Raw genomic sequence first — 23,967 nt, forward strand, 5'->3', positions numbered from 1 at the left:
AGACACAACCTTAGCTCGTGCTCCCCTGTCTCAAAGCCCCACAGGCAACTTTGGACTCAGAGTTCCTGGAGACCTCAAAGGAGCAGCTGGAAAAAAAATAAGATGAGAAAGCTTTAAGATTTTGACAGCAGAGTCAGCATTTTGGGTCAAATTAGAGAACAAATAAATGATTGGAAAATGAACTTGAGGGGCCCTTAGCTATGGCTATGAACCAAGACAAGTTTAACGACACCACATTCTTGCTCCTGCCTGTAATTTTGCGGGCAGCATCTGCAGGATCCGAGCGTCTTCGGGAGACGCACAGAGGGATTGCACCGAGCGCGGGGGTGCCCGGCCCCGCCCGGGCAGCTGCGGCCGCGGGAAGCCCCGGGCACGGCGCCGGGCACAAAGTCCGCCCCGGGGCGGGCCCAGGTCGGCGGATCCGCCCGGCGCCGCACCTGCCCCCGGGGCCGCCCCGCCGGAGTCGGGCCGAGCCGCGGCTGAGCTGCTGCCGGAGCGCCCGCCATGGGCGTGGGCTATGGAGGGATGCGCTGCGTCAAGATCCTGCTCTTCATCTTCAACCTGACCTTCTGGGTGAGCGCTGGGCGGGGCCGGGCACCTGCTGCAGGTGCCGGGGTACCGGGGGTGCCGGGGGTGGAACGGGCGCGGCTCCCTCCGGGCAGCCCTGCGGGATCGGCTCCCCGAGCTGAGGCTGCGCTCCCGGCTTCTGCTCGCTCCCAGGGAGATGCGGCTCTGCCGGGGAAATGAAGCACCGGCTCGGGGTGAGATGGCATTGCTGAGCAGAGACAGCATCTGTCTGAACTGATCGTTTAAAGCAGCGATCATTGCCCCGGCAACCACGCGGCTGCAGGAGGAGGCTGGGAGAGGTTCCCCCAGTACAGTGCAGTGAGCAGAACATTTAACAGCATCACGGTGCTTTTTTACTAATGTCATTTCAATAAGGGAGAAAACAGCTGCTACACGATCATCCTAAGACAAAGTCCTCGCATCACCCCAAGAGATTTAGGGAATGCTGTGTCCATTCTCTCCTCATTGCACCTTTTCAATAGTCTCACAGTTCCATCAGCTGAATTCACGCTTTCTCTTCTGTCACTTTCCCTCGTGCACTGTTCTCCCTTCAGCTTTCCAGAAAACAATCAGCAATGTTATCTTCTTAAATGTCTTTTTCTTTCCTTCTGATTCACTGGGGTCTTTTTAAAAGAAGCCACAAAGTCATCCTGTTCAGCCTCTCTGGACCAAGCAGTTTTGGGCTTTTGTCTCCTTTATGCTTGAAGCACAGTTAAACCAAAGGCTGTTCCCTCGTGGTGACAGCGCTGCGTGCTCCGGGGACACAGTGCTGCTGTGCTCGAGCTGGAGGGGCAGTGTGATTGCTGCCCAGCTGCAGCTGCAGGGCAGCAGAAGGACAAAGCTTTGTGTTATTTGTTTCTCAAAAGTGACAAGTACTGTGTTTTGTTATCTGCCTTTTCGCTGAGATGGAAGGAACCATCTCCTCAGCTGGCTGGGACGTTCACCCCGAGCTGCCAGGGACACTCCACAGCCTGGAGAGGCCCTGGCAGCCCAAGGCTGGCAGCAGGGAGGTCCCCATGCTGTGACAGGGTGGCAGGGGACCCTCACCCTCTGCTAGGACACATCTGTGAGGAAAGCTGTGATCCCGAGCTCTGCAGCTGTACAACTGCCTGCCCTCTTGGCTTGTGGAGCTGTGCCAATGGATCGAGTGCCAGGGAATGCAGGACAGGTTAGGGGAGGACTGTGCCAGGCTGGCACCCACATGGGAAGCAGCAGGTGTTAGTCAGCCTTGTCCAGGATGTGCAGGTGCCACAGGATGAGAATCTGGGCCTGGACAGCAGCAGGACACTGTGCCTGGTCCTGGGGGTGCTGGAGGTGCCTGCAGGACACACAGCTCTGCTCCTGAGGGATGCTGGAATTGCCTGCAGGACAGAGAGCTCTGCTCCTGAGGGATGTTAGAGCTGCCTGCAGGACACACTGCTCTGCTCCTGAGGGATGTTAGAGCTGCCTGCAGGACACACAGCTCTGCTCCTGAGGGATGTTAGAGCTGCCTGCAGGACACACAGCTCTGCTCCTGAGGGATGTTAGAGCTGCCTGCAGGACACACAGCTCTGCCCTGAGGGATGTTAGAGCTGCCTGCAGGACACAGAGCTCTGCTCCTGAAGGATGCTGGAATTGCCTGCAGGACACAGAGCTCTGCCCTGAGGGATGTTAGAGCTGCCTGCAGGACACACTGCTCTGCTCCTGAGGGATGTTAGAGCTGCCTGCAGGACACACAGCTCTGCTCCTGAGGGGTGCTGGAGTTCTCTGCCAGGTCACACAGCACTGCCTGGCAGGCTGATGATCTGTCTGGCACATGGTGAGGCTGAAACCTCTGACTGTAGATCTTTTCCCTCAAACAACATGCTGTGACACTCCTTTGTGACCTGGTCTTGTTCACATTAAAGGGAATTCTTCCTTGCACTTGACAGCATCTATCACTGGTTTGTAATTTCTGTGATCTAAGATATCTACCCAGTAACAATCCTTGTACCTCCTCGTTTTGGTGCAGGTCCCCTGCCCCACTCTGTTTCTCATGACAATTCAGGCCCAGTTTTGATGATTAAATGACTGACAAGGTTTGAGAGTCTCTAGTAAGTTCAGAAGCACCACTGCACTGAGGAGCTGAAAGAAAGAACTACATTGCACTGTAACAGGAATTTGTTGTTTCAGAGCCTGGCAAGTGCTGCATCAATTTTCTGACAGTGCAGTTCTGAGCTGTGGGATTTCAAGAAAGCACAAGGTGCCAGGACACTGCTGTGATGCTCTGCAGCCTTTGTCACTGCAGCCCTGACTGCTGTGTTTGTGTTGCAGCTGGCAGGACTGGCTGTCATTGCCTTCGGGCTGTGGCTGCGCTTTGGTGGGCCCATGGCTGAGTTTGCTACAGACAAGAAGTCCCCAGAACTTTTCTTCATGGGTAAGTGACAGTGCTGGGAGGGCAGCAGCCTCCAGGGCTGGTTACATCCTGGGGCAGGTGACACACCTGGGCTGACCTACACAAAACTGGATATTCTGGTGCTGTGTGCCATGTGTGTGATGGCTTTTGACCTTTCTCTGCTTGACAGCCACTTCCTTAGCCCTAACTAATCTCCTCTCCTGGATTTGATCCAGTCCCCTCATACCCTAAGTGAATTGTGCTAATACTCTCAGAATAGAAGGTGAGACAGGTCAGACACTTGTGGGGCTCACCAGTATATCCCTCCAGAGTTTTGTGTGCAGCTGCCCAGCCAACAAAACAAGTGTCCTTTCAGAAGGTTCCCAGAACCAGGACAGCAGCAAAATTCTGCTCAGCAGTTCTCCCTGTGGAGGCCTCAGTGGGACCAAAGTGCCAAAGCAAATCCTTCCCCAGCTGAACAGTGATATTACCTGGTGTTCAGTCATCTCAGGAGCTGTTTGTCCAACCTGGGCAGGAATCAGCTAGTTCCTGTGCCCACAGAACTGGGATTAGTCACATCTAATTTTAGCATTTAAGATAACTTTTTTCTCCCTAGGATTTCCAGGTGGGTTTTTGGGACCTGTGCTTCATAATTATAGATACTCTTAAATAGCAGCTGTCTGGGACTGCCAGCAACTGCAGCTCTCTGTCATTGGTAACTGTAACATATCTTTACATCAGAAAAGTTGGATTTTTTTCTGTTTAATACATCACCCCTAGAGATGGACGCAATAAAATCCCATTGGTGCAAACATTTTTGCCATCTACAAATGCCAAGTGTGAGTGAGTACCTGGTCCTGCCCTGGCCATCAAGCCACTGTGACAGGGTGGAGGGACTGGGAGGTGACAGAGGTGTCCTCCAGCAGTTACCTGTCACTCCAGGATTGTGCAGTTACCTTAAATACCCCAATGCTCTCAGTGGAGGCTGACTCAGACCCACCACAGCCCCAGGCCCAGGTTTCTTTAACATCTGCAGCCAGGCCAGAGGCTCAGAACTGCAGCCATGGGAATGGATGGGGAGATTGTGATGTTCAGCAATGTTTCCCTGGGATTTTGTGAGGCTGAACAAAACCATTCAGATGAAAACATTGTTTGGGACCTGGGGGTTACTGTAAAACACACTGCAGCACCTCCACTGACACAGAGAGCCAGGAAGTTATGATTTACTTTTTCTCTTACATCTGAGCTGCTATGACAGCAGCACATTAGATCACCAACTTCATTTCCAGCTCCACTTTATACCTGCTGAATTCCCTGTGCTGTAGATTGCAATGCTTCCCTCCCTGATCCACTTATGTTTGTCCCAGGAGAGCAAACAAGACAAAAGGATGTTCTGGCCTTCAAAATCAAGTGCTGCTGGAAGGCAGAAATTGCTACATCCTGTACTGTGAATAAGCACCAAAACTCCAGTACAGCCTGGAACACACAGTGTAAACAAGATATTTTTTGTTGCATGCGTATTGAGATCTCCAAAAGATGTAGTCTGCTTCTGCCCTGAATAGAAATTACAAAAGTTGTTCAAAGTTGTTAATTTTGGGAAGTCCTGAGGAATGTTCTTGTAAAAGTTTCATCAGACACCATGACATTGAGCTTTTGGGCTGCCACACGTATTTATAGAGCTACCTGTTGAAATATGTGACTGTGAGAGGAAGTGCTGAGGAGCAGGGCACAGAGATTTCAGAATTCTTTCAAACTTACACTTTGGACTGAATTCTAAAGTGAAGTTTTGCCCTTTTCTGTAACAGGCACTGAACAGAGCATTCCTGTGAAAGAAAACCAAAGAGTTTTCTGCTGTCTCCTTCCCTCATTACAAACCCTGCTAAATGCTGTGACCCCTGAGCATCTGATGGCTCAGCTCAGGCTGTGCTGGGGCTGTCAACGCTCTGGGGCCAGGGCCATGGTGAAAGGACAGGGAGAATTCAGTTGCAGTGGGTTTGCAGCAGACAAAGCTGCATTTGAAGATCATGCTGAAGAGCTTTCCCTCTCGAGGAGATTTCAGCTCGGAGTCCCCCCAGCAGTTGTGTATTGGGCCTTTCTCAGAGTCTCTGGGACTGTTGTTTATCCGGCTCTGTGTGTTTGCTCTCTAACATGCTTCCTGGGTGGCAGCCAGGGCTTTGCATAGGAATTCTTAATATGGAACACTGTGCAGCACACCAGGAGCAGCTGCCCTGAGGGCTGAAAGAGAAAGCAGATCAGCAGTGTGACTTAAAATATCAGCATACAGCTATACATCCAAAAAGAATTTCTTTATCTCAGTTCCATTGATGGCATTTGTGGCTCCTTGTGATAACCCAAGGCCCTGGGATCACATCAACTTTGTGCCAGTGCTTGGAACAACAGTGCAGGTGCATTGAAACACTCCAGAATCACCATCTTCTGAAAAACAGTTCATTTTCTTTCTTCTAAAGGGCAGCACATTCTGCTCTTTCTGTACCTAGACTGAGCTGCCAGCCGACTCTGACCAGCTTCTCTCTTCTCCTTCCTTGTGATTGTTTTTTTCCTGGATCTGAAATGTTGGGTTAGTGTAAAATAATTGATAATTCTATCCTTGCATTTTCCATTAGGCCAGAGTGAGTCTCCTGAAATAGCCCTGTTCTTTACCAGCAGCCCAGCTGTCTTTTCTGCCCCTGGAATAGTTCAGGCCATGACTTGGCAACCAGGCCTGTTCATCTTTTCCAGCCACTGAGATGTTTTTGTTGGTTGGAGAACAGCTTCCAGGCAGCAGTGCTGTGGGCAAGCACATATGTGTTTCTAGCTTTCTGGTGCTTGTGGTTTTGTGTTTGGTGATCCATATTCCCCACTGCAGTTTGCAGTGAAAAACCTACAACAGAAAAGGTTGGAATTGGAATACTTTGACCCACGCAGCCTCCAACCATTTTACCAGACACGTCTTACACTGGAGGCTCCTAAAATTGGACATCCTCTCCCTGCAGGTCCCAGTTCCCTCTACAATGGGATATATTTTTATGTTACTCCATCTCACAGTACACTTTTTGTGCCTCTGCTTCAAGTGATGAAGCAAAACTGTGGCTTCCCTGTTCAGCTGCAGTTCAGCTCTGGTAGAGTTCATAGATCCCTCTCTTGAGAAAGAAAAAAATGAAAAAAAAAAAAGGATAATTTCATCAAAGGACAATAGCTGGCAGATACCTTTTTATCTGAGTTGTCTGTGACATTGCGCTGATCAAATGGAGAAAAGATCTGTGGAATTTTGGGAATTCCCTCAGATTGGTCATCCTTATGGAGACTCCTGTACCAAGACTGGGAATTTTTTTACTGGGCAGGAAGGTCTGCAAGAGTCAGAAGGAAGTAAGATACTTGTGGGAACCCAGGGTGTCAGCATTGCTATCTCACAATTAGTTGGTCCTTAATTAATTCCTTGTAGTACTGCTGGTCTTAATATTAAGAAAAACTGAAGCACAGTAGTACAGACCAAGTGCTGCTGAGTGCAAGTAGAGCACTTGTAAAGCAAAAATTGACATGGGGACTTTTTCAGGACCAGTTTCAGTTCTTCCATCTCTGCTTTTGGTGGACAAAGGGCAACCAGCAGGACAAACTCTGTATTCCTCAGAAATGAAGTGCAGAGGGTCCCATCCCTGCCAGCACCAATAAAAGTGAAGTGTGTGTACTCAACAAAGCCCCTCAGGAATGGTAACAAAACCTGATGAATGCAAACACATCAGTCTGGGTGGCTCCTTCTCAGCCCTGAAATGTTGCTTCTCCTGCACAGCCAGAGCTCACAACCCTCCCATACTCTGTTCTGTTCTCTTTGTTTCAGTCTCATGATTCAATCTGTGATCCAGGCATCCATCAGGGCCAAAAGAGCTGTGGACAAAAGTTTTAGGGTGATAGTGGCTTTTCCTTGGGGTCAGTGAGAGCAGGAGTGATGCTGCTGGCTTTGAGAGGTACGTGGATGGAGCGTGCCTTAGGGTATGAAGTCATGTCTGGAGCTGAAGGATATTAGGAGCTTTTCTCCATAGCAGTGGATGCCCATACAAACAGGAGCTGGCTGGGGTTCCATCCATGTGGACTGCAGTTCTCTGCTCCTGTGCCTCACTTTGTTCAAGTTCTATTCATGTATTTTGGAGTCAAGCACTATACCCTTAGTCAACAGGATTTTCTCTGCTAAATCCACCACCTCTCAAACTCTACCAGCCTTTAAAATGAGAGCTGTTGGCAAAGCAGCCCCTGTGAAGAGATGTGCAACCACAAGAAGAGCATTAAATGATCCTGCCATCATGTAATGGAGAGGCTTTTAGTCTGTACTTAAGACTTTAGCAATGAAATTGTCTTTCTTCCTATCATCTGTGTGCAGCTCTCTTTTTCTGTTACTCAGGAAGAGTGGTTTAGAGAGAAAAGGCTGATAGTGGCCCTGAGTGGAAAACGGAAGCTGCTCACTGGAAATTCACTTTAAAAATATGACACCACCACTACCACCCCCTGAGAAAACCTTACTAAAAATGAAAGTTGTTCCAAGGTCTTCGGTCTCTGTTGTGGATTACAAAACCTTGCAGCAGTTCCTAAGAGTTAGCATTCCCCCTGACAGAATAAAGGCAAGAATAAAGGCAATTCTGACCAAACAAGCTAATTTAGCCTAGTGTGACAATGTGTCCATCTGCCTCAGGGTGATTGCTGCATGTTTGCACGATGCTGACGTTCAGGAGGCTTTTTTTTTTTTAATCACTTAAGTACGATAATGCACTTTATGCTTTTTGCCCAATAAATTGTCCTCCTGGGTGGCTTCTCCAAGCTAGTCCCACCCCAGAGCAGCAGCCAAGGCCACAGTTACCCCATTTCCTCCTCCTCCCTCGAGGCAGCTGGAAGGAGCTGGTTCCTGCTCACTGCCGTGACTGCTGAGCCCTGAGCCCCTCGGGGAGCTCCAGGAGTCCCTGTTCTGCCCAGCCCAGAGCTCACCCAGCAGCGCTGGGAGCTCTCTGCAAAGAGCCGCCTGCAGGAGGTGACTGGGGACAAACCTGCCACTGGTGCTGCGGGAGGGAAAAGGGCATCAAGGTGCTTCCCATCCCTGCATGCCCCCAGGACATGGCTGGTTGCATTAATGTGTAACCCCAGAGGGTGCTGAGGCCCTGGCACAGGTGCCCAGAGCAGCTGAGGCTGCCCCTGCATCCCCGGCAGTGCCCAAGGCCAGGCTGGAGAGGGCTTGGAGCACCCTGGGACAGTGGGAGGTGTCCCATGGCAGGGGCTTGTAGCCATGAGATTTTCTGAAAAATCCTTTCCTTAGGGTTTTTCCTCCTGAGAAGCTGGGAGGCCTCAGGAACAAAATGTAAACAATGGTTATCTGCTGCTGTGGAATGCAACAGGTGCATCTGGGATTGGTCTCGTGTGGTTGTTTGTAATTAATGGCCAATCACAGTCAGCTGGCTCAGACTCTCTGTCCGAGCCACAAGCCTTTGCTATCATCCTTTCTTTTTTTATTCTTAGCCAGCCTTCTGATGAAATCCTTTCTTCTATTCATTTAGTATACTTTTAATATAATATATATCATAAAATAATAAATCAAGCCTTCTGAAACATGGAGTCAGATCCTCATCTCTTCCTTCATCCTGTGAACACCATCACAGGGGCTGGAACTCCCTCATCTTTAGGGACCCTTCCAGCCCAAACCATTCCATGATTCCTCTCTTTGGAGCAGCACCCCACCCTCCAAGGTTGCTCAGGCTCCTTTTTCACACTGAGTCTCTTTAAGAGAGCTCTACATGCTCTGAAGCAGTTCCTTCATAACAAGCAAACCAGTATAACCCATTATAGCTCCTGTAAGGGAAATGCCCTGTGCTGTGTTTCGCTCTGACAGAGCTGTGAATACGTTTGGATTGTCCACTTTGAAGCCATTAAGAGGAAAGCGTTCTGTCTGCTGGAAAAAAACAAACAAACCAGCAACCAAAAAGCCCTCAGACTCCTTTTTGGGCCTTGTCAATTCAAAAACACCTTCAGTGGGGTTTGGATTGAGCTGGCTCATGCACACACAGGATTATGCAGTGTCCTAATCTAGAGAGGATTGCAGAGAATCACCAGAGGATTTCAGAATACCAAATGACTGAGGATTACAAAGGCAGAAGAAATACAGTGTCAACAAAGTGATGCAAGTGGTAACAGATAATGTAAGCAGTACAAACACTGACAGACTTTAAATTAGCTGCAACCACACAGGAACATGATCTTAGACTCACTATCAGTTGCTCTTGACAACAAAGTGCTTTGCTTACTGCAGCCAAACAGGCAAATAAACGTCAGGAAATTTGAAGAAAGGAATCTTAATGTCATTGTGTACATTTGCAATGCACTCCTGAACACTCTGTGGTTCTAGTCAAAAAGGATGAAGTGAAAGTAGAGAAAGTACCAAGACATTTGTCCATGCGCTCCTGACCACAGTGTGCACTCTGAACAGCTCCCGTGTGAGGAAGTTTTCCCACACTTTTCACATCATTAAGTTGTAGAATCCATTGCCTGGGGTCTGTGAAGTGCAGCCAGGGCAGGGCAGCTCCAGCTGGCACAGGTTGGCACACCTGAGTTCAGAGAGGTGGCAGACCCTGACAGAGCCTTTGGGAGCAGCTTTGGGAATGCACTGCCTCCAGTGAATCTGGCCATAATTATTTAGGGTTCATGTGAACAAGATATGTAACAAGGACTGGTGTTCTGTGGGAAAGGGAAGAACTAAACTGGGATGTTACATTACAATGAGGCTGCTTTTAAATTGAAATTCAGGATTTGTGCATCAGCAGTAGCCTCCACACTGGCTGCTGCCTCTAATGGTTCCAGGAAGATTAACCACAAAATCTCTGCTGAATTCACACCAGACACTTAATCAGATAAATCCATTATGCTCAAATTAAGGGTATGTTCCACTTCTCCAGAAATTCATGCCACTTTCGAGGCCTCAGCAGCTTTTCTCCAGTTCTGTAAATGTATTTTATAAATAAATATACAATGGAAATTTCTCGTAACAATCCTGTTTCAGGAGCTGAGTTTGGTGCCACACATAACCGTCCCTGTCTGGACTTTTTTTTTTCCAACTCCTACGTGTGTTTCTCATATTTTCCAGGAGTGTGTCTGTGCTTGAGGTTCCTTGGTGCTCTCCTAAGGGCAGGAGAGCCTCAGTCCTTCCTTGGAGGGTTACATCTGCCTCTGGGGCTGCAAGGAACTCACAACCCCAGGAAAATCCCTCCAAGCCCTATCTGGGTCCCGGGCTCTGCTGTTGCTGCTGCTGGGTCCCTCACCCCCAGAACAGAGCTGCTTGTTCTCTCTGTGGAGTAGGAACAGTTGGGGATTTGTTCAGTGTTATTTACTCAGCCCAAAAGAGAGGAAAAAAAAAAAAAAGAGAATTATTTCAAATGGAAAGTGCCCATAGCAGCCAGGTAAACAAGAAACCCATGTGAAATAAAGCCAGACAGAGACAGGGTGTGTTTGTCTGCTCCTGCTCTTTGGCAGGGATTTGTGCCTCAAACCTTCAGTAAGACTTGGGGAAAAACAAACAAACAAACAAAAGTAGCTGTGGGAGTGGGTTCTGTTCCAGAGTCTGAAATTACATCTCTCCCATCCCAGGCTGATCCTTCCCTCACTCTTGATACACATAAAAATATATTGCAGCTATAAAATTCCATCCTTCTCTTCTAGCTGGTCTAAAGATGGAATTCTGTATCACTGCTAATCACAGAGGGTTTGTACACTCAGAAACAACACCCAGAATCCCTTGGTCCTTTTGAAGGTGCTTTTTCAGACTTGCAGATCTGTCTCCATGTGCAGCCCAGGAATGGATGTGTCCTTGTCTCCAGAGGACACAGGGAGAGCTGAGAGCACTGAGGCTGATCCAGAGATCTGCTGACTTGTGGATTTGCCATTTTTCACCACTGGGAGCCACAGGATGCTCTGAGGCTGCCAGATAACATTTTAATTCCCCTTGTAATTGCAAAGCAGGGTCTGCTAGAAAATGGGAATCCCTCCTGTTGGAATTTTCACAGGGAATACCCCCATCTGACAATTTCCTTTCAGGAAAGAATGATTTTCCCCATGGGATGAATCAAAAAAATCAAATATACAGAAAAGCTGCTGCTTTATGGCTTTCCAAATTTGTCTTTGCAAAATAAAACAATGGCAGAAGAAGGGGGTTTCCCTCTTACACTCAGTACATTACAGCCAGAAGGGAAAGCAAGTTGTGTTATCAGGTGTTCTCTCACTTGACTCACTGCTAAAAGGAGAAGTCTTCATTTCTCTTCACATCTGTAAAAAAACTGGGGGGTGGGGGAGGTCAGCGCAGCAAAAGAAACAAACCACACCCCAAAACCTCAATATTTCCTCATTAAAAAAAAAATTAAGAGAATAGGCTCTGTTCAAAAATCCCCAGTCCTGTGACACGTTGTTTTTCATCCTCTTGTGGTTATAAAGAAGCCCCTATTTCCTCCAGAACCCCTCAGTAATCAGTGCCTGTGGCTGCCTGAATCAACCAATTTTCTGTCAGATTTGCACATGGATTTTCATCTTTGGAATGTGCCTCTTCCTCCATTTGCATTCAGGGGCTGACAGTGACTTGTTTGTGGGTCCTAAATGCAGGAGTAGTAAATATTCCAATATTCTGCAATCCCAGATGGCAGAGCTCTGTCTCTGGGGCCACATTCCTGCTCTCTGCATTCCCTGCTCTCAGTTAGGTGCCAGCCCTCTCCTCTCCATGAGCACACACAGACCAAAGAGCAGAACTGCAGGAAATCAACAGAGGCAACAAGAGGTGAAAGGAAAGAATTCACAAAGGCCACAAACCTTTGCTTCCTTTCCACCTTGTGCTTTTTTCCTTCTGCTGCACAAAAAGCTGCAGCTGGGGAGTCTCCTCATCATTTTCCACTCACCCAAACAAGCTCTCTGTCCTGACCTGACTCCCACACTTCTTTCTGCCATGTTGAGCTTTGCAGTGAATTTTCTGTGTCAGTTTGTAGCTCTCAAACCTGTTCTGTTCTGTGTCTATAAACTGACTTTTATTTGTTTCCCTGCTGTGCTGTAGATGCCAAGCTGGAGGCCTTGCCAAGGCTTTGTGTTTTACAATGGAAATGCTGATGAATAGAAGCTGATTAAGGCTTTCCATCCTGCTTTTTAGGAAGGGATGGGTTTTAGTGAGGCTGAGCTACTTCTGGCACTGGTTACTATTGCAAGGAAAGGTGTGATATCAACCACCAAAATCTGGATTTGCACTGCTGGCCCTGACAGCTCTCAGTGCTTGGTGGCTTTAGTTAAAGCTGGGATTCCAAGGTCTGTGTGCCAGACATTGCCACCCTTTGCTTGTTTTTCTTTCTCTGGAGAGTCTCACTTTAAATTTAGGTCTGTTCTTATCAAGAATTTGAGGTGAACATGCCTGCATTGCTGTGTACAACCCTCTAGGAAAAGAAATACCAGATCCTTCTTACATACTTACATCATCCAGGATATTTCTGCATCTACAGCTTTGATGTTGTTACAAACCAGTTTAAACACAAAGAAAATGAAGTCTGTGAACAAAACTGATCAAACCAAGAAATGTTCAAATCTACCCAAAAATATTATTAAAACCAAATGAGGGTAGATGCTAGTGCCAAGAAATTGATATATTTTTTTTAATAGTAAAAGAGGCAAAGAGGAAAAAAAGAAAGAAAAAGAAAAGGGGGGGGCACAGAGGGGTTAGGTGGGGCCTCAGTCAGGATGTGATGGTCTTCTCTGCAGCTTTTGTAATACAGTTTTGCTACAAGAGGCAAAAGTCCCTCATGAAGATGTTTAAGCCATAAATTATAACATTTCCATCTCTGGCAGACATCCTTCCTGGAAGTCACCTTCCACTGAGCATCCCTGGATGTGGCTGCTGGGAAACCTCTCAGTAACTTGGCCCCTTTAACTTTTTTCAAGCTACTGGAATATTCAGAATTGGAAGGGATCCACAAGGATCAACCAAGGCCAAGTCCTGGCCTCAGGACAACCCCAAAATCACAAGTTACGTTCCTGTATGAAAGATTACATATGTGTGTATATATAATAGAAAAGTAAAAATATCATGATTTTTGTGGAAATTTTAAGTGTCAACATTATTTTCCATCTAGAAATAGCTGGGTATCACCGAGTGGCAGTCCCAGGCTGAGAAAGGACAAAGCGGGATGAACTTTCCTGAGCAGAAGATGGAGGAAGGTGGATTTTAACTCCTGGCTGGCTCAGCTTGGGGCTCAGCTTTGTTTAGTGAGTGTTGTGAGCTCTTCCTGTAACACGCCTTAAAAGGGAAGTTCTCACTGAGGTAGTGGTTTAGCTCTGAGTCATTCGAGTGAAATGCTCAGGCTGTTTCTCTGTCAAATGCAAATCCAAATTCCTGAGAGTGGTCTCAGCCCTAGACTCACCGAGCTTTGTCTTTCCTAGCTGCAAATAACCAAAAGAAATGGGAAGACTCCTTTCCCGTGTCCTTACTCCAATTTATCTTTGCTAAGTGGCTGATAAGTGCAGGGAGGGAGCAGGGAGGGACACACTGAATACGTGCAGGAAACATCTTTGTAATTACACCGTTTGTTACCATGGAGATCCCAGGAAATGGCAGCGTTGGTGTTTGCCTGGTGAGCACCAGGTTCTGCACCTGAGCGAGGGTTTTTTGTCTTTTCCGATTCATCTTCCACCAGGCCTGGCTGACCTTTCTCCCCTGAGCCGTAAATATCTTTGTACGCCAGTAAAAACCAGTGCTGTGCATCTGTGTACAAGTACAGCCTGAAGAATGCTCAGTCCCAGGAAGTCACAGGTGGCTGAGTATTAAAAATCCAGAAAACACGGAATAAGAACTGCCAACACAGGCAGCAAGCAGAATCCTCCCATCACTGTGTATATTACAATTAGTAGGGCAAAGCCATATTCCTTGTTTTATTGCTGTTTATCAGAGTGTGTCTCTCAGCAGGAACCGGGGCAGGAGGAGGGAGGGGAGGACAAGGATCACATAACTGGGATAGACACAGGGACTGGAGGCTGATGTGGCGGTGAATGGGCAGCAGGCAGGAGCTGGCTTTCCCTGAACAGGCTGCAGTGAGGCAGAGCAGCTGGATGGAAGCTCTGCACTCAAACACTGACTGGTTTTACATTTTCCTAGCAATTGCAAACTGTCATCTGTAGGATTTTCTAGTCAGGTCACACAAGGCCTGCTAACAGCAAATGCCAGCAGCTGTGCTCACCCTGGATTGGATTTTATATTAATGTTTACAGTGGTAACTGAGCAGACTAAAGGCTCTCAGTGGAAGCTTGGGCAGTCCCGGCTGGAGCAAGGCTCGCTGTGCCCTCTAGTGCGCTCTGCCTGCAGCTCCCGTCCCTCCCCAGAAGGACACGAGGGGAAGGAAGATGAAGCTCTTTTCCCCAGCAGTGGCTTGGCACAGCATCCTGCACAGGACAAGGACTAGAATTACACCAACAGTACCAGAGCCAAGGCACAGCCCCGTGGTTGTGGCCTGGTGGGAGCTGATCCCCACAGGAACCCAAGTGTTACCTAAGCACAGATCAAAAAATGTACATTCACGAGTGAGGAAAGAAAAACTCTGTACTCTGATTTCCTTTTGTCCTAGATAAAGCCCATACAAAAAATAAAACCAAAACCAAAACACCTGTTGAATAAGAGTGTCAGCTTTCATTTGGGGTCCTAGATCTGTATGCTGCCATCTCCCATCTTCCTTTCAGTTCCCCCATTTCCCGCCCCAGGTTTCCCAGGAATAAGCCCTCTGGCAAAGCCGGGCTTTTCTGCTTTACATTGTTTATTGCAGAGGTGTGAGGGGTTCTGGATGGTATGGGGTTTGTTCTTCCTGCACTGAACTGTCCCTGGGACAGCAAACTAGGAAGGTGAAAGTCACAGATTCTTATCACAGAATATTCTCAGTTGGAAGGGATGGACCAACAAGGATCATCAGGTCCAACTCCTAAGTGAATGGCCCATCCAGGAATGAAACCTGCAAAGTTGCTGTTTTTAGCACCATGCTCTAACCAGCTGAGCTAATCTCAAATTGTCTTATTTAATTCTGCAAGAATTCTGAAGAAAGTATTGCTCTCCCCCTGTGGCCAGAGAATCTTTTCTGTGCAACCAGTTTTGTGAAAGTCAGAGACTTTGTTATACCTGTAAGTGAGTGGGGCTGATGAAATAGGTAGCAGACTTTGGGGAGAGAAACTTTCTGAAATTGTTGCTGGCTCTGCTTTCCACAGGACTCTATGTGCTGGTGGGAGCAGGGGCCATCATGGCAGCAGTTGGATTTTTCGGGTGCTGTGGAGCAGCACGGGAGTCCCAGTGCTTGATTGGAACTGTGAGTAAATCTTTCCAGGGCAGGGAAAACATCCAAAGCATTCAGTGCTTGGTGTCATTAATGGAAAGATCTTTACAGTCCAACACCTGAAAGGTCATATGTCCTTGGCTAATCCAGTGTCTCTGGACTCAGCAGCCACCACGCTATGGCAGAGCTGGCATACATGCAGAGGTGTCCTTCCTTGTCCTTTGTAATGTATTTATTCCCTGGAATTACTCTCTGATTTTCCTGAAGCTCCCTCTGAGCCACATCTTTGCCATTTCCCCTTGGCTTAAATGTGACAAGGAATCTGCCTTGGCAGCCCTGTGCAGAGCCCCCTCAGAGCTCTGGTTCAGGGTGGGCTGTTGGGGCCTGGGGAGGATGAGGGGCTGGCTGGCAGCCCCCATGAACAAGCCACACTCATGTGAGATTCTCTCCTTCCTCTGCAGTTCTTTGCTTGCCTGTTGGTGATATTTGCAGGTGAGGTCACTGCTGGAGTATTCGCCTTCATAGGCAAGAAAGTGGTAAGTAGCAAACAGCCTCTGATGTAATGATGGGGTAGTTATGGATTCCAGTGCCCACTGAGCTGGCTCTTCCATAGGAAAGCTTTCCAGGAGATTTTTCCCTGCAAAACTCTCTGACATTCTTATCTGGAGCCAATGACAGCTTGTGTTATCACAAGTTTGGAACAGGATGAAGTTTTTGCCTCCTCTGTTCAGGAAAAGGTGGAGGTGTGGTTCAGCCTTGAGGGAACATCAAGGGGAGCTGTATGAAAGGAGGGCATTGCCTGGGAGAAGGGCAAACAAATTCAGGCACTGAATTTCCCTAACTCAGAGTGTTTAACCAAAGCACAGAACACAGCCTATGAACACTCTGACCCTCTGAATGCCACCAGGCCACAAACCCTCCTGGCTTTTCAGTCACCATACCTGATTACCAGGCACAATCTTTTGCCCTGGAGTTTGAGGACACAAAGTGAAAGTCTTGGATGGGGGGTAAGATTGATTTGCAACTCACTAAAAGTCTGATTTCTGCAGGCAATACAGGAAGCCCAGAAAATCTATGAAGATGCTTATGAGGACTACATGAAAAACCCAGTGGGGAAGGTCAACAGTACCATCTATCGCTACCACGTGGCTGTGAGTACTCCTCACCCCAACAGCTCCCTCCAGTGCCACACTGCCCCTTAGAATCCAGAATTCCTCCCCCTGAGGGATGCCAAAATAGTACTGAATGTACTTCAAATCCAGCCAGAGGCTCACAACACTGAGTTTCCTGAGGGCTTTGTCAGAATTCTGGGTTTTAGGATCTCTACATTTGAAAGTGCAATTAGCCAGGCTTTGAAATTTCTGATGCTTCTGGTCTGTGTGTGCAGAAGAAATGACCCTTGTGGATATTGAAATCCACAGATAAATACTTGCAAATGCAGAGACAGAAATGTCTGCATTCCTCTGCATCTGTCAGAGAAAACATGACCTGTGTCCCAGGACCTACAGTGTGGCTGAACCAAGTCAGTGAGAGACCACACATGTGTGACACAGTTCAGGCCACCCAAAAAGTGAATGTCTGAATCAGAGTTACAACCTGTGACTTCTGTAATCCTGTTTGTGTCCATCCTGGATCTACACTGCCTCCCATGGAGAGCAAGCCCAAGCTTTGCTGCTCCTTACAGCAATTCCCACGTTCTTTAGAACAAACATTTCACAACCTCAGACCCTTTTGTCCTTCTCCCATAGCTCTTATTTCTGACCCAAAGAGGAATTCCAAGCATTTTGTGGGAGATAGGCAAACAGGAAAAACAAACCCTCTGAAACTCTGATTTATTACTGTCTCCAAACCCAGCACGATGTTGTGTCAGAAATAAAATTCCAGCATTCTCTGCTGTACTTTTTGTGCATTGACCATAATTCTGTATGTGATGTTTGAACTTTCTGCATTCTCCCTTTAACTCCTGTTTTCTTGTAAGCCAGGGATCTGCTTTTCCCAAATCCACTTGTTTGCTTTGTTATGAAATACTGTAATAAAAATCTCTTCTGGTCATTGTTGTTAATACAAATTTGGTGTTTGCTGTGGCCTCACACAATTGAAACTAATTTTTGAGAATTTTGTCCCACGCAGTTGGAACTGTACCAGGGGCAGCAGTTTAAATATAGAGAATAAGGTTATTATTTGATCTGTACAGATTCTTTTTTTTTTAGTTATTTATTGTCTCACTTTCAGTATGAAAATATGTCCCTAAACCAGGACAAAATAACAACTGATTTTCATTATGTGGTCTGTGGTTTCCCCTCTTTGATCCTCCATCTCTCTCTCCTTCAGCTCCAGTGCTGTGGTAAAGGTAATGTGGAACAACAAACAGGATTGCCCTGTCCAGAGAACATCCAGCTGCCAAAGGCAAGTGTCCTCTGTCCTGCTTGTTCTAATCACTTCTTCATGTCAGGTCTTTACTAAAATTGGAGGCATTCTGTGAGCAAAAGAAAGGAAGAAGTTCTTTTTACCTTGCAAATTCCAGCATGAAATTCTTTATGGAATGGAGCAGAGTGGAGGCAGAATTAAGCTGGAGGTCATAATGCCCTCAGTCATGACACATGTTTGTGGCATCCCATGGTAGCTGAGACAATATTGCACCATCTGAAAGGAACAGGGAGAAGGAGGGAACAGAACACGATCCCAAATCCCAAATCCCAAATTGAATTTTAGGAAGTGCCCACCTTAGTCATGCATGGAGCCTCCTGACTAGAAACTTCACTGGTGTCAAGAAAGATATTTCTGTCATTTCTGTCTTTTCTGGAATCTGCTTGTGAGTTCAATGTCAAAATGAAGCACCAAACCTCCTGATTTAGCATGGCCTGTTATATAAAGGAGTTTAAATTTAGGGAGAAAACTGAGTGTAAGAAAATTACTTGCATGTGTCAGCCTCTCCAGGCAAGAGGTACAGATGCCTCACCAGGAAAGGGAAGATGCTGGAAAATTATCCAGCAAAACCCAAGGTTTAGATGCAGGAATTAGGATGGTGACTGCACTAATATTTTTGTGTTTATTTGTTGCTCAGTGAGAACAGCTGATAGAACTGATTGAAATATAGATTTTATAGAAACATAAACAAATATTTTAATTTTGTTTTTAACAGAACTGCCTGACTGAAATTCAGAATGTAATTGATACTCAGCTGCGCCTAGTTGGAATTGTTGGAATTGCAATTGCTAGCATCACAGTGAGTAAATCCATTTCTCCAGTCTCTCCTTGAGCCCAGTACCCTGCCCCTTACTCAAAGATTTGTGGAAGGTGTTTTGCAGCATCTGGCGAGATTCCTCAATTCTTCTTGCTTCCAGTGTGTCTTCTCCCTGGGAATTGCCCCCATCAGTGCAAGCAGAGCTCTGTGACTGTGCTTTTCAAGTTCATTTTGTGTCCTTAGACAGGGTCCAAAGTGATGGTAATCTTCTTTTGTTGTCAGAGCAGAGTGCGCATGAACCAAACTAAAAAGCAAAAAGCTGTAGCAGCATTTACTGTATTCCAAAACAACTGCAGTCTGATGCTTTCAATCCTTTAGGACACATTCCTTAGTTTTCACGAGGAATAGAGAGTAGCCACTAGAGCTGTGACCAATAGATGTCACCCTGTCCCAAGGACACAGCAGGACCAGCAGGCTGGGGCTCCCCAGGCTTCAGCACAAAGCTTTTCCAGCTCAGTTGTGCCCTGATTTCCTTCAGTCAGACATCAGTAGCATGAGGAGCCACAGGATGAGTAAAGAAACACTGCCTTAGCTGCTGGGAAGAGCAGGACATTCACAGTGGACACTGAAAAGCAGCTGAAGGGTTTCTGCAGGTAACAGAAACCATGCTGTGCATATTGAACAATCCTGGGGTTTGCATGAAACCGGAATGGACTCAAAAATACACTGGGGGTGGGACAGAGATCAGTAACATCAAGGACACACCAGAACTGGGATCATCTCCCCTTGGGTCCCCACCTCAGACACAGCAAAGGTCCTGAAGTGACCACAACCTCTCCAGCAGCAGAAATGCACCTGCACCTTTCTCTGTGCTTTTTCTGCCACGTGCTGGGCTGTGAGGGCTCAGCTGTGCCCATCCTTAGGGACATGAACCCAGTGCTTTAATGCCCATCTCACACCCTAAGCACTGCAGGCTCAGGAGGCAGCAGCTGTGGAGAACTGACCTGTGGCAGAAAGCAGAGCTCTGGCAACACCCACTGTTCTCTGCTTTTATCATTCCCTCTGCTGACCAAGCTCCCTGACACGAGGGGGGGGGTTTAGATTTAATGTATATAGTCTTATACTTAATGTACAGTCTTGCTCCTGAGCACAGGAACTATTCAGAGCTCAGCACCAGCTCTGAGGGCTCTGCAATCACCCTCTGCCCTTACTCTAATGTGTGTCCTGAAGTGACCACGACCTCTCCAGCAGCAGAAATGCACCTGCACCTTTCTCTGTGCTTTTTCTGCCACATGCTGGGCTGTGAGAGCTCAGCTGTGCCCATCCTTAGGGACCCTAAGCAGTGCAGGCTCAGGAGGCAGCAGCTGTGGAGAACTGACCTGTGGCAGAAAGCACACCCACTGTTCTCTGCTTTTATCATTCCCTCTGCTGACCAAGCTCCCTGACACAAATGGGGGTTTAGATTTAATGTATATAGTCTTATACTTAATGTACAGTCTTGCTCCTGAGCACAGGAACTATTCAGAGCTCAGCACCAGCTCCAGGGCTCTGCAATCACCCTCTGCTCTCACTCTAATGTGTGTCCTATTCCATGTAGAAGCATTCTGAAATTCAGAACACTCCAGTGAAATACCAGGATACCACCAATATTAATATCACCAGTTGTTATGTGATTTAAATTGATGTTAGCAACATTAATATTTGAGGCAGTTGTGCCTTGGCTGGACATTTAGAACAAAGAACAGTGAAACCAGTGTGATAAAATCAGTGAAACCTCCTCCATGTTTATTGTCTGATGTTTTGGGGTTTGTAGATGGAAGCAGTCACTACTCTGCCACAGGGACCTTCAGATTGTCTGATATGCAAATTGTTTTATAATTGTTTTGTAAGTGGATCCCTAAATCACATCCCTTCTCTTCTAGATCTTTGGCATGATTTTCAGCATGGTTCTGTGCTGTACCATCCGTAACATGAGAGAAATGATCTAAAACTGTCACTGCACAACTCTGCCCCAGGAGTTCCAGACTAAGCTTACAAGAAGTGCTCTTCTACCCAATTTAATAATTGTAATGCATTTTAATCAGTGTTTTAACATACTGAGAGGAAAATATCCTGTTAGGTGATCAGGTGAATTGTATTAGTTACAGTAAAACTGAAGTGAACAAAAAAAGGGGTTTAAAATGTCCTTTTTAATGAAAAAAAGAGCAAAGGTGCATCAAAGACTAATTTGATTTTTAATGTTTGTATATGTGCAATTAAGAGTTTACACATGTAAGCGCATGCATGTGTCTCCTTACAAACACCTCTGGATGTGAGCAGGTCCCTGGATGTGCAGCAGCTGCCCAGGTAAACATCTGCAGATGGAACAGATGTGTGTGCACATCCCCCAGGGACACAGTGCTCAGACCCCCTCACACTGAGCCCCTGTGTGCCAAGAATTAGCAGAGGCACAAATGCCATTGTAAAAAGACCTATGATCCATGTTGTGACTTTATTTTCCAAAGCCCAAACAGAGCAGAACTAATAAAATTGTACTTTATTAAAAAAAAAAAACAATTAATGCCTAAGGGTCTGCTCCAGCAAACTTGAAGAGTAGACCCACTGACTTCACTGTCATGCAGAGACTGGGTGTTCATTTTTTGTAGGACTGGACCCTTCATGCAAATGCAGAAAGCTCTGGGGGAGAAAACACATCCAAGGAGATCCAGGCTAAAGGAAGAGGGGGAAGGAGGTGGGAAGCTGGCAAGACCAGGCAGTCATTTGGGACCAACTGCAGTGCAAAGTGTGCTTAAGCTTCCCAAGCTAGGCTGAGATACACCAAAAAACCCAGCTGTGAGTTCAGGGGGCCACTAAAATCCACATTTGTCCCAAAAGCCTCACTGTGGCTACAGACTGGAGCAGGAGTGGAGCCCAGGTCCAGACAAGCAGCTCCTTTGTCAGATCTCTGGAGAATCTGACTGGCCTGTGGAAGCCAAACAAAGAGTGAAAGCGGTCAGAAAAAGACACACAGCACTTTAATATCCTCAGTTTCTGCTTCTGTGACTATCACAGCTTCCATGGGGCTCTTACCTCAACCTCTTGTCCCTTCCTGGGGCAGAAGGCAGGAAAGGAAGATGGGACATTTTTACAGAGCCATGCAGTAAGTTCTCTTACTGGCACCTTTAGGTTGCATAGGTATAAATTAGATTGTCAGGAATAAAAACTACACTGTGTGCTTGAAATACCTCAGGGCTTGCGTTTACATTGTTTTTTTCTAGATTTTAATTTTTCTATTTGTCATATTTATTCATAAGAGAATGTTCCTTTTGAACCAGCCTAGAAGGGAGAAAGGTTGTCCCCAGAAAAAGAAGTTACATCAAAGGCTCAGGATCTCTTTATTTTTGGCTTAATCAAGATAATTGACAGTTTCAGAGAACAGCTTTTTGCTAATTACACCCCCATGGCAGCAGATCTGGTGATCACCAGTTCAGATTCCTGATGCAGCTGTTCCATCCATGCTGGGGAGAAGTTCAGTGAAACTACACATTCCAATTGTCTGAGAGGCCTTGGAATTTACAATTCATGGGCTCCTTGTTCTGCTGAAACACAGGAACAAAATGGGATTTCAGGAATTATGTTACATGTTGTGTGGGATATACCACCCTTTATCTGTTATTTGTTTTTTATCTCTTATTCCCCAAAGAAACTCAAACTCCCATCAGTTTTCTGTCACTTCAGCACTTGGGGTAGTGCTGCTGCTCCAAGTCTCTGGTTTAGCTGACACATCTTGCTGTCTCTTACATGGATTTCTCTTTTCCAACCATCCAACCACGAGCTGTGGCACTGCACTAAGAGCTGGGCAGGGCAGGCACTGCTGGCTGAGCTGTGTCCAGGCTGAGCTTTAGGCTGGCAGGGACACATGAAATCACACACCAGAAAAGAGTGAGGCTTGTGTCACTCTGTCACAGCTGATTAGCAATGGATGTTAATTAAAAACAGGGCCTGGGACCTCATTCTGCAAGAATCAGCACAGGAAACAGGGCCCCGATCTGCTGCTTGTTCCCAAGACAGCAGTGGCAGCAAATCCATGAGGGTCTCAAGCTGAACCTTAGGAATCAGTTGAACACAGCAGCCAGCAAAGCAATTTCCTGGCTCCAGGTGTCCCTGAGACTGTCCCTGCAGTGGTTGTGCTCTGAGGAGATGATGGGGTAGTGCCCAGCCTGGGGTGTGTTGTCCCAAGGTAGTACTGGCAGAAAGAAGGAACTCTTGTGGAGTGTCATTGTTGCCACTCAGGACAAGCCAGCTTTCCAGGAAAATCAGTAAAAACAGCACCAGAGCCAGTGGTTCAGGTTCCAAGGACTGTTGTCCTACAGGGATAGAAACTGACTGCACATAAAGCAATTTCCTTGTGTTACATTCCCCCTCATAATGACAGTGTTCCATTCATTTTAAACACATCTACACATTCCTCAAACTCATAGCACCAGAATGTAATGACAGAACCAGAGTTCATATTTTTATTTATTATTTCTTAAGTAAGATTCCTTGGAAGATGCCCACTCCTGCTTGGAGATGCACTGAATGCCAAGGCAGCTTGCAGAACCTGCTGTTGCTTCCCCAGCCCTCCACTCCCCCAGAAGTACAAAACCACCCCAGTGCCTTAGGAAAAACAGGAAAAAGTGGTAGAAAAAAACCTTCTATAAATTCAGACTCGAGCCACCAAACTTTCTGCTGAAGTGTTTTGGGTTTGTGACTTGTTTTTTTCTTCCTCTAAAGAAAGCATTAATTTTCTGAGCATTCCTGCATAAGCTCTAGGGTTGCAGTTATTTAGGTTTAGGGGATACTTGCACTGCATACCAGGAACAGGACAATACCTGTTTCTGGCTTAGTTCTCTAAGTTATTGGTATAAATTAAGCTGGAAATCAACATGTTATTCATATACTAGTGCCTTTAACAGAATCCAGGGATAAAGGTCTTTTGTGGTTTCCTGCTGTTGTGAGGTGCTTAATGTAATTGCAGTTTTCTCTGCATCTTAGTAATTGAAGGTATTTTTCATGCTACATAAGGCAGCAAAAATACCCATTTGTCCTGTCCCTTGCACTTGTGTCAGAGGAAAGTGACAAAAGATCAGATCCCTCCAGGTGATAGAATTTTAAAAGCACATCACACACGTTTTCTTGTTCTCCTGTCAGTTTGTTCTACAGCATAAACATGTAAGTGGTTGATGCCCTTACTGTGTCTCTAAACATCCTTATTCACATTTCCCTTGTCTAATTTTTCTAAGTTACTGATTTCAGTGGGAGCTTCCTTTGTCACAGGGAAACCTCAGCCAGTTTTGGTACCTCTCAGAAATCACACAGCAGCTGATGAAGCTCAGCCCTGTGACTTCCCTACAATGAAGAGTAGTATTTCACTTGTCTTGATACTGATAGTTTTATAACAAAACACATTTCATGTGTCTTGAAAAAGAAATGGAGTTGTCTTAAGCCCTCAAATGCTGTATTGCACAGCCTTTGCAGGCTATGGATTAACAGCAGTGGATGCTGTTCATAGAAAATGTACATAAATAAAGCTTTTCAAT

At 46.5% G+C, this 23,967-nt stretch overlaps 1 protein-coding gene across 2 annotated transcripts; it reads left to right on the forward strand.

The window, feature by feature from the left end:
• The first annotated feature begins 458 nt into the window (after window positions 1–458).
• Window positions 459–22,240, forward strand: TSPAN2 (tetraspanin 2). 2 transcript variants are annotated; one of them, XM_054290790.1, is made up of 8 exons: window positions 459–573; window positions 2,860–2,962; window positions 15,158–15,255; window positions 15,684–15,758; window positions 16,272–16,373; window positions 17,554–17,628; window positions 18,365–18,448; window positions 20,329–22,240. In XM_054290790.1, exons 1-8 carry the CDS (start codon window positions 505–507, stop codon window positions 20,392–20,394), a joined length of 672 nt encoding a protein of 223 aa, XP_054146765.1. In that variant the 5' UTR covers window positions 459–504; the 3' UTR covers window positions 20,395–22,240. The 2 variants fall into 2 exon arrangements, with proteins under 2 accessions (XP_054146765.1, XP_054146766.1); XM_054290791.1 differs by lacking the exon at window positions 20,329–22,240 and adding an exon at window positions 18,567–19,514.
• Window positions 22,241–23,967: the final 1,727 nt, after the last annotated feature.

Source organism: Melozone crissalis, unplaced genomic scaffold (genome assembly GCF_028551555.1).
Source record: "Melozone crissalis strain CALT ecotype California unplaced genomic scaffold, PUWL_Pcris_2 ptg000086l_1, whole genome shotgun sequence".
In the NCBI taxonomy this organism is placed as follows: Eukaryota; Metazoa; Chordata; class Aves; order Passeriformes; family Passerellidae; genus Melozone; species Melozone crissalis.